The sequence below is a fragment of the Populus euphratica genome, unplaced genomic scaffold (genome assembly GCF_000495115.2).
Source record: "Populus euphratica unplaced genomic scaffold, PopEup_1.0 scaffold408.1, whole genome shotgun sequence".
In the NCBI taxonomy this organism is placed as follows: domain Eukaryota; kingdom Viridiplantae; phylum Streptophyta; class Magnoliopsida; order Malpighiales; family Salicaceae; genus Populus; species Populus euphratica.
Window position 1 is genome coordinate 125,911 of NW_011500298.1, and position 9,850 is coordinate 135,760.

At 31.4% G+C, this 9,850-nt stretch overlaps 1 protein-coding gene across 2 annotated transcripts; it reads left to right on the plus strand.

Moving 5' to 3' along the window:
- Nucleotides 1-5,821: 5,821 nt before the first annotated feature.
- On the plus strand, nt 5,822-8,710 carry LOC105113327 (guanine nucleotide-binding protein subunit gamma 3-like). 2 transcript variants are annotated; one of them, XM_011009469.1, is made up of 6 exons: nt 5,822-6,464; nt 7,543-7,595; nt 7,692-7,736; nt 7,834-7,878; nt 8,225-8,392; nt 8,426-8,710. In XM_011009469.1, exons 1-6 carry the CDS (start codon nt 6,327-6,329, stop codon nt 8,565-8,567), a joined length of 591 nt encoding a protein of 196 aa, XP_011007771.1. In that variant the 5' UTR covers nt 5,822-6,326; the 3' UTR covers nt 8,568-8,710. The 2 variants fall into 2 exon arrangements, with proteins under 2 accessions (XP_011007771.1, XP_011007770.1); XM_011009468.1 differs by having other exon boundaries at nt 8,225-8,710.
- The last annotated feature ends 1,140 nt before the right edge of the window (nt 8,711-9,850 follow it).

The window sequence follows — 9,850 nt, forward strand, 5'->3', positions numbered from 1 at the left end:
CTTGTTGTTGTTGTTGTTGTTGTTGTTGTTGTTGTCATCTATAATTTATATAATTAACCTCTCTATGGTTCAACCCTAGTCTTGCCGAGTTATTTATTACTTCGACACTCCTGCACTTGGGAGAAGATATTAATCTTTTAGTTGTGTCAACTAACTCTTGTGGTAAAGGTTGTCTTAATTATTTCTTGAAGTCCTTTCCTTACATGAAAGATTTTGAATTAATCAGTTGATATTATTACCTTGTTTATTACCTTTAAGCCTCTCAAATTTAGAAAGAAATAAGACTAACTTTATATCTTTAAATATATTTCATAAGAATGCTTGTAGACTAGAAAATCCTTGTAAAATTAAAAAAGACAATAGTGAGGAACCTCTTCCTCTTGTAATTGCTTTTTACTTTCCAAGTTATATATGTAATCCTTACAAATAAAGAAAACACAACAATTCCCTATCAATTCAACATTTGCTGCCATTAACAAACTTCTTTGCACAAGGAAATTTCCTTTCATAAGTATCCAAACAACCGCTAGCCATAAGTCCTTTATTACTTAGGATTTTTAGCAAATCCTTGAAGGAAAAGGATTCTGACACTTTAATTAATCCTAGCCCAAATATGACCCAATGTTACTTAGCCAACACATATAATTAAGACCCAAACTATACCCAAAATATTGTTCAATTAAGTCTTATTTACCGCCAATTATTAATCCAAACATGGGCTAATATGTTTTAGTCAAAACCAAACTCCATAGATTTAGGCCGAACCTAACAACATAAGATTTTCAAAGCTGGTTGAGGTTAATATAATAAATAACCCCCTTATAGTCGAATGGCCTCCTTATCAAAACCCAAGATAAAATTATATACAGCCTTAAAAAAACCTATGGTTGAATCATATCAATTCATATTATTAATAAACTCTCCAAAACTTATGAAAATAAAATTAACAAAAGTGTAAGCATTGTCTTGTAGTCAAAACTTTGTCCATGAATTACTTGAACCAATCAAATACATATGAAATAATGATGGTTATAGATTTGTTTTTCAATTAATGTTATTAGAGTTGTTATATCTAGTGCAATAATTTGAGCAGGATCTACCGCTACTAGATTTGTTGTTACTCAAACAGACTACACCGACTCACCGACTCACACATGAAAAAAACCTCAAAATAATATAAAAATATGAAATTAAAATAACCTAGTTTTCCATTTTTCCAGACATTGACAAAAAATATATCAAGTTCAAATCTTCACCTTAAATGGTTTGAAAATGAAATAAGTAAACAAAACAGGCTTAAATAGTAGGGAGATAATAAAAAATAAGGAAGATTTTTTTAGTACGATATCAAAGACAATAATAAACCTTGTAAATGAAAATTAAGACAATAATAGATTTGTTCTTCGATAGATATTGTTAAGCTGTTGCATCAAGCACAACAATTTAGTGTCAAAGAAATCAAGCCCGATGGGACATGACTGCTACTAAATTTATTGCTATTTTTTTTTTTTCTGCTATCACTCAAAAGTTGGCTATCGTTACTTGAAACAAGAGTGAGAGGAAGAGAAGTGACAACTAAAAGAAAAGAAGAAGCTCACAACCTGAAATTTTCTTTCTTTGTACATATACGTGGTATAAATATAAATTTTCAAACTTATGAGATTATTATCATTTTTGAGTCAGGTTCAAGTAGATCAAGGTAATACTCGATACCCAACTTTTATCTTTAGATTTTACCCAAACCCGACTTATCTAATTATGTAAAAAAAAATTCATATTCATTTGAATCAAGTAGGGTGGATATCCATTGAGTTGAATTAAATTATAATTCTTAGAGTTACCTTCTTGGTAATTATTTTTTTTCTCATCTTAGAATTAAAATTAGTTTAAGTTTAAAAGATACAACAAGATCATACACATGTTAACCGATCAGTTTCCAATCTTCTTAATCTTGCTTATTTTTTAAAAAACTCATTCTTATTTATTTATAAGATTTGTTTGATAATATATTTGTGATTATTTTTTAAATAATTTTTTATACTGAAATATATATTAATGATATTTTTTATTTTTAAAAAATTATTTTTGACATTAATAAATCAAAACACTAAAACTATATTAAAATAAAAAATAAAAAAATTTAAATTTTTTAAAAAACAATTTTAAAATGCAAAAGGTACCTCTCCTGCCACGGACTTCATCCTTTGAAACTGTTGGTCATAAAATCGTAGCCATGAATACACGAAGGCAACAAATGACTAGACTACACGTGGTGGCACAAAGGTGTGGATGTGCAGCGGGAAACAAAGTTGTTTTTGCCTATTTGACTTATAAACTACTCTCCTTTTATTCTTCTCTAGATTTATATTTTCAAAATCTCTTTAGCCATTACTCTTCTTCAATTTTTTATATAGTTTAGTTACTATTTCAGATAATATATATATATATATATATATATATATATATATTATCTCAAAATTTAAAAATACAAAAATAAAAGAGATCCAAAATACGTGACATTTTAAAACAATGATTCATGAAATTTTGAAACAAAACTTTTTAAAATTAATTTTCTATATTTTTATATGTTAATATAAAAAATTTTAAAAAATAAAAATAAAAATAATATTTTAATGAATTTACAAGCAAAAACTATTTTAAAAAGTAATTGCTACAATACTTCTAAATACCTCATATTTATTAACAAATAACTTAATTTTAACTTAAAATATGCACACACAAAAAAGTCACACTATTTCACGTGTTTTTACACCCACTTAATACTTTTAATTAAGTAATTATCACTATTATTTCTTTTTAACGTTAATAATTTGAATGAATTTTCTTTTCTTTTTTCTTGAAAAAAAATGAAAAAAATTCAACCATTCAATGCTAGATTTATGTGGAACTCAAATTCATGTTACCAAATAGTGAATTTATTATTTGAAAAGTTGTTTTAATAGTTTTATTTTGAAAAATATAACACTACTTTTAATTTATCTTTTTATGCATCTATTTTTATTGTAGCTAAGATTTTTATTGAGATTTATCATATTTAATAACAAAAAATCAAAAGGAATTAATGTAGCGTGTGAGAAAATTTACTGTGGATTCAAGCAATGTAATAATAATTTTACCATTCATTGCTTTTAACAATTATATTTGCATTAAGGGTAAAATTGTATTTTTTATGGGTTTCAAATGTTATTTAAGAATTGATCAGGGGCAAAGTTGTCATTTTGTGTATTTTATGTACAATAAAAATATTATATTGCCCTTGGGAGCTCAAAAAATTGGCTTTTGATCCAAGGAATTTGGTGCTTTTACAATTTTATTTATACAGATAAATAACATTTATGTCTTTCAGACCTAAAAAATATTGGCCTTTGAATAAGAAGTTGTTATGTTTTTGCACATATTATATATAATAAAATTTTATATTTGTCCTTTAACTTTAAAAAACTATAGGTTATCTTGGGAGGGTATTTTTATATTTGCATCAAGATTGTTTTGTAATATTTGTATGCCCTCAGGACCTCTGTAGTAATTGATATTATTATAATATTAATAAATCAATAAGAAAAGCCTGCATGTGCCACATAAGCATAGACATTTTATTGCCCCTGCACCATTTTGGTGGCACATGGGGGCACGTATGATGGCAAAAAAAAGGCACTCAATACGGAAAATGACAACGCATCTTTTTTGGTGACGTGTTTGGTTATATGAGCAACGGTTCAACTACGAGTGATTTTTTTTCTGCTCCCCTTCTTTTTTTTCTCCCAAGCCTTGTTACACGTGAAAAACTTTGACAAATTTAATTGTGTCATGCAATTTGTATTTATTTTAGATTTGGTCTTCATTTTTTTGATTTTTATTTTTTTTAGATTTGATGTTTCTTTAAGTTTATTTTGTTTTTAATTTGGTCCCTAATTATTTAATCTTATTCGATTTTTTTATCCAATTTGATCCTCATTCTTTTATTTGCTATTTTTTATACTTTTTTGTTATTTTTTGTATTTTGTCTTTTGGAAGTTTGATTTAATTTTATTTGGATTTCAATTTTGATCCTCATTTTCTTATTGTTCTTTTTTGTTTTATCATTTTATTCATTTATCTTGTTTTTTAATTTAGTTCATTTCTTTCAATTATTTTTTTTAATTTTAGTTATTTTAATTTTTAATTTTTTTATGGTTTGAAATTTTTCTTTGTGTTTTTTCCATGTCTGCTTTTTACGAGATAATCTCAGTCTCATAATCCAATCCACTAGTTTTAATAATGAATCCAGTTTAACTTTGATCTTTTTCAGGTTTTTTTTTCATTAGACATTGAATTATTGGGCCTTAGACATCTTAATTTGTTATGCTTTTTTTTTTTTAGATTATCCTTACCTCATATCTCAAATTACAAGTTAGTTGAGTTAACTTGAGTTGACTTGATTTTTTTAATTTTTTTACTTGTCATTTAATTATTGATCTTTGAGAGTATTTTATTAAAAATTATTTAAAAGCAAATGCATATATCAATGCTTGATGGGTTACCCAAGTGCAAGATAGTAAAGTTAACTCGAGTTAACTTGCATTTTCTTATTTAGTTATTTTTGGTATTTTTTCATTAAATCTTTCTTTTCAAATTCCTATTTTTTTCTCAATTTTTTATAAGTATTTTTTTTTTCAATTTCACTATTTTACATGAAATAATTTTCCTTTGAGATTTGTTATTTTTTTTCCTTTTCTTTCTGTTTGGTTATTAGTTAACTTGAATTTTTTTTGGTAGGTACTTCTTTTGAATTTATTTTTTATATTGATCTCATATTACAGGTTATGAATTTAACACGTTAGACCGAGTTGACTCGGGCATGCCTTTTTTGGCATTATATTTTTTGAATTTTTTTTATTTTTAACATTTGGTAATTATATCTTGAACTTTATGAATTTTTTTTTACTGTTTTCTTTATGAATTGTTCTCGTCTTGTATCATGAGTTATGTTTTAGTAAATTTAATGTGATTTATCTTAAATTATCATTATTTAAATATTATTTTTTTATTTTAAAAAAATTTAAATCTACCCGTATTATATAATATGGGTCATTTATCTAGTTAAATACTGTAATATTACCTAATGAAGTGTGTGATTTTTTTTTTAAAAAAAAAAGTCTGTGCAACGTTTGTTAACGCTCTCTCACTCCCCTCCCCTCCCTCCGCCCAATACACAAAACTAATGCCGCTTCTTAGTAAAATCCCCCGTCTCTCTCTCCCTCCCTCCCTCCCTCCCTCCTACGCAGCCATCACGTGTCATCCCAGGTACTTGCCGTACACATCGTGCTCTTCGCTTCTCACTCTGCACATCGACCACCTCTTCCAGCGACACTCTCTCGGACTCAGAAAATAATACACAAGCACACGCACGACAGGCAGAGAGAGACTTCTTCTGTAATGTTTTCTACTACGAGGTGTTTTTGTTAAAATTTAATTATTTTTATTTTTCATTTTTTCCCCTGTTTTTTAATAGTTTTGATTTCCAGTTATCAAAAATAAATTTTAAGATATATAAAAAAAACTTTAAATAAAAAAAATAAACAATTACTATCGGAACACCAAACATTACCTTTACACGATACTCGGGTAAAAAGAAAAGAAAAACATGTGGCAGTGGCGGTAAGAACTAGCTTTTTTTTACAACACCAAAACTCGCAAGACATTTACTCAAACGGACTTGTTGTTAATGGGAGGGGCTGTTGTGTACAGAGACTTGTTTGCAGGCCTTTTTCCACTGCCGACTTTACCATTATCATTATGATTTATGAACATGCACGCACGCACAACGGTTGTCTTCGGATACACAGCTCTATCTAACCACATGCATGGTCTCTCTCTCTTTCTCTCTCTCCCTCTGAAAATCATAACTATCAACAATCGGATCAATCTGGTGCAACTATTGTATATTCACCCATGTACCAAATCTGCAATTGCTTCAGTCTCTTGCTTGCCGCTTCTTTTCTGGGTATTGTAATTATCCTTGTCAGGTCACGTAATTACTCTCCCTCCCTTTGGAATAATAAACTCTTTTTTCTTTTCTTTTTTAAGCTATAGTACAATTACAGCATTCACACCTAACATTACTTGCCCGCTCCATGTTTGTCGGCTTACTATATTCCCACTTCCTATGCTATTGCTAGATGTAGTTTCTTTTTTACACCTCCTTCACCAGTAGTACCGTTCTTGCTTTCCTCTTGCATTTCTTGGCTCTTGTTCTTCCTTCTTTTTTCTGCTCAGTAGTTTCATGACACATGAGTACTGTTGAAAGTAAATAAATTAAGAGAGCAATGGCTCCTGCTACGACCTCTGTACCGTCATTACCCTCGCCTTGTCCAAAGTCACCGCGAGAGTATCCAGATTTGTATGGGAAGCGCAGGGAAATGGCTAAAGTGCAGATGCTTGAGAGAGAGATTGGTTTTTTAGAGGTGGGTCTTAAATCTGCTATTGTTCTGTGCTCTTCTTCCCCCCCCATCTTATTGAATGCCGAGTTTTGGTTTCTTTCATTTCTTTTATGCTAAATCTTAGTGGATTTGAAATGTAGTGAAATTGAGAACTTGAAGCGATAGTATCAAAACAATCAAATAGAGGAGGAACTAGAAAGGGAAGTTGAAACGAGCTTAACATGTGTTTTATTGGTTTGCTGTTGTCCAAGTACTTCTCATCAACAGTAGAAAATTGGACTGAACGTTCTTTTTATAGTGAAATTTTAGGAGGCACAATCCTTCTGGTTGCGAGCATTCAAAATTTTAAAACATAATAAACAACCAAGTACTGCAGGTAGCTGAAGGATGAAATTTGGGCTTTTTTTTGGGTTGGTTGTGCCTTAGCCTAGATGCACGAGTACTTGACTGATAGCTTGTGATGCAATTTGTTGATGGATTGTCATTGTTCAAAAAAAGAAAAGAAAAAAAACTAGAACTTGTTATTGTTGCTGGCTATACCTAACCTGAAACTTGAAGCAATCTTGCTTCTTGAATGCATTCTGCAGGGTGTCTTATGTTCACTGATCATTATGTGGCTGAAGCCCACTTGCCAGTGATCAAGTGTTTTTTAGAATTGTTACCTTTTCAACTTGTTTCTGGATCAAGGGCTTCTGCCGGGTCTAATTAGATGCAGGATTTTTGGTGGACGTTCTGTGTTCTGCATAATATTTGCACCGCAGAAGTTGTAGCAACCAATCACACTGATTGAGAGTAGTCTATTTCAACCCAAACCACAAGATGAACTTGATCTGCAAGTGATTATTTATTCCTGTTTTAGAGATTTATTCAATTTTGAATCTTGGCCTGGTCTAATTTGATACCCTCTTAAGAGGTTTTGCTGACGATAGAGTGACCTGTGTAATATGATAAAAGATGAGCAGTCATTAAAATCTGTAGCTGCTCCCTACCACTCAATTTATTTCATGAAGTTTATCTGCAGATAGATTGGATTTGGTAAAAAGAACTACTTCTCTGATATGCTTAAGCAAATATAATGTATTGGCAATTTCAATTTGAGCAGGAGGAACTAAAATCTATCCAAGGCCTCCAGCCTGCATCTAGATCCTGCAAAGAGTACGTCAGTTTACAATTAACTTGCATAGCTTCATGTGTATCAAATTTTTGTTCAATTATCAGCTAATTAGAATTAATTTAAATAACATGCTGCAGGGTCACTGACTTTGTCATGGCAAACTCAGATCCTTTGATTCCATCGTAAGAACAGTTCCATTTGTCACCAAAACTTCGCTTTCTGTTTTTGAAGAGGAACAGCAGTCTCATTTTTATTTTGTTTTTTTCATCTTTTAAACAGAAGTCGAAAAAAACGAAGGTCTAGTCGGTTCTGGAAGTGGCTATGGTACTGTTTCCTTGTCCTTTAGTCTTGTGTTTCTGTATCTCAACTTGATACCTGTAATAGGTGTTTGCATAATCCTCATTCTGAATTCTTTTGGTTGGCTTGATGTTCCATAAAAATCTTTATTTGACAACTTATAAAACTTAACACTTGTAATTAATGTATTTAATGTTCTATTATGAACTTAATGGCTTGTTTAGTTATGCAATCATAGCATAAAGCAAAATGCAGTTGAAAAGGCAGGCCTTAGGCCTTGAATCCATTCTTGCATAAATATAACCAACTAGTTTCTCTTCTTTGCATGACTTGACACTGTCACAAATAATGCGATTTCCTCTGTCGCTTGCAGGGGAATACGCTGTTCTAACTTCTCATGGATTTGTTGCTGCTATTCTTCGGGCTGCTCTCTTCATCAAGAATGTCCGAACTGCTGTGAATGTAATCTATGTAACTGCTTTTCCTGCATCAGCTGCCCAACTCTAAAGTGGCGGTGGTGTTGCTCTTGTCCACGTCCTAGATCCCATTGCTGTAGAAAGATCTCATGCAGCAGGAACTGCTGCTGCATTTGTCAATTACCTGCATGCCCAGATTGCTCTTGTAGCGGTTGGACATGCTCTTGTCCCGAATGTCCGAAGGTGCGTCTTTGTTGCAATTGTAAAAACACTTGTTGTAATCCATGTTTATTCTTCTAGCATATTAGTCTAATATTTTTAGGAAGCTCTCATCTCCAATATGCATTTCAATTGCTACATTTAGGATATTGCTTGGAAGATTTAAATCTTCCAAGTGTTTATTTAGATAGTTCCAAATTATGCCAAGGAGCTCTCCATTAAATTATCTACGGGGCTGCAACAGCCACAGTTGAAACACAAACTCCCAGAGAAACTTAAAACCACAAATAATTGGCTACCAGTAAGTAACCTAGACGCAGATTGGATTTATAGGCCTGAAATGGTTTGACTGTATTCATAAAAGACCCATGTCTCCATATTTGTGGTCATATCATAGACAAAGGTTTGTTGTTGTTGTTGTTTACTTCAAGCATTGTTAGATTCTGGTGATATACAGTGAGGGCTCTTTTCACCTTCGCAACATTGGTTGAAATATTGGTATTCTTTGAGTTGTAAAGGGACTTGATACTTCAAATTTGATCCACATCCATCATTCAAAATCACGTACCTCCTTCTCGCTAATTATTGCTGCATAATAATTGAATTCGCTGGTCATATTCTTTCCGGGTTGTGATTGTTACTGGTCATAAGACTACCCTCTCTGCAAAACTGTAAACCCACAGGGCAAAGGTGCTGTCTTGTCGCTCAGTTTTCTGAAAGAATTATAGTAGCAATTCAACATGATGACATTGTCAGTGTTCCTTTTTGTCAATAAATAGTACAACGAAGGCCGCTCGCGGAGCATAGTGGTGGACTTTACCAATCAAGGGAACCGTAGAAGAGGTCAATAATTTAGAGATTCAAATGGCACTCGTTTAGAAGTTGTGTCGGAGTATGTCCAAAACAGACATGCAGTACTTACCTCTTAAATTACCGAAGCTATTATGACTTGCAAAGTGGGATTTGGGTCTTAGAAATACGTTCAAACTATCCATAATCTACAGCATACGAAGAAAATAGTAAAACCACCGTCTTTGATTGCATATATCCTGGCCCAATCTTAATAAAATAATTCAACATCCCGCCCTTTATCTTTCTTTCATATCAAATTTAGACACACAAGTCCTAAACTTTTTTCTTTCACTTCCCATAAATCAATTAATATTTTATTGTTTTTGTCCCAATAATAAAAAAAAATCCAACCCCTTCATTGTTGTATGAAATTCATCTCTCTCTCTCTCTCTCTTTATATATATATATATATGTGTGTGTGTGTGTCTATATATATATATAAACACTGTTTTTTTGACATGGTTTGTGGATGATCTCAACCGTTAACCGCAAAAGAACATCCTAGCTGTCAA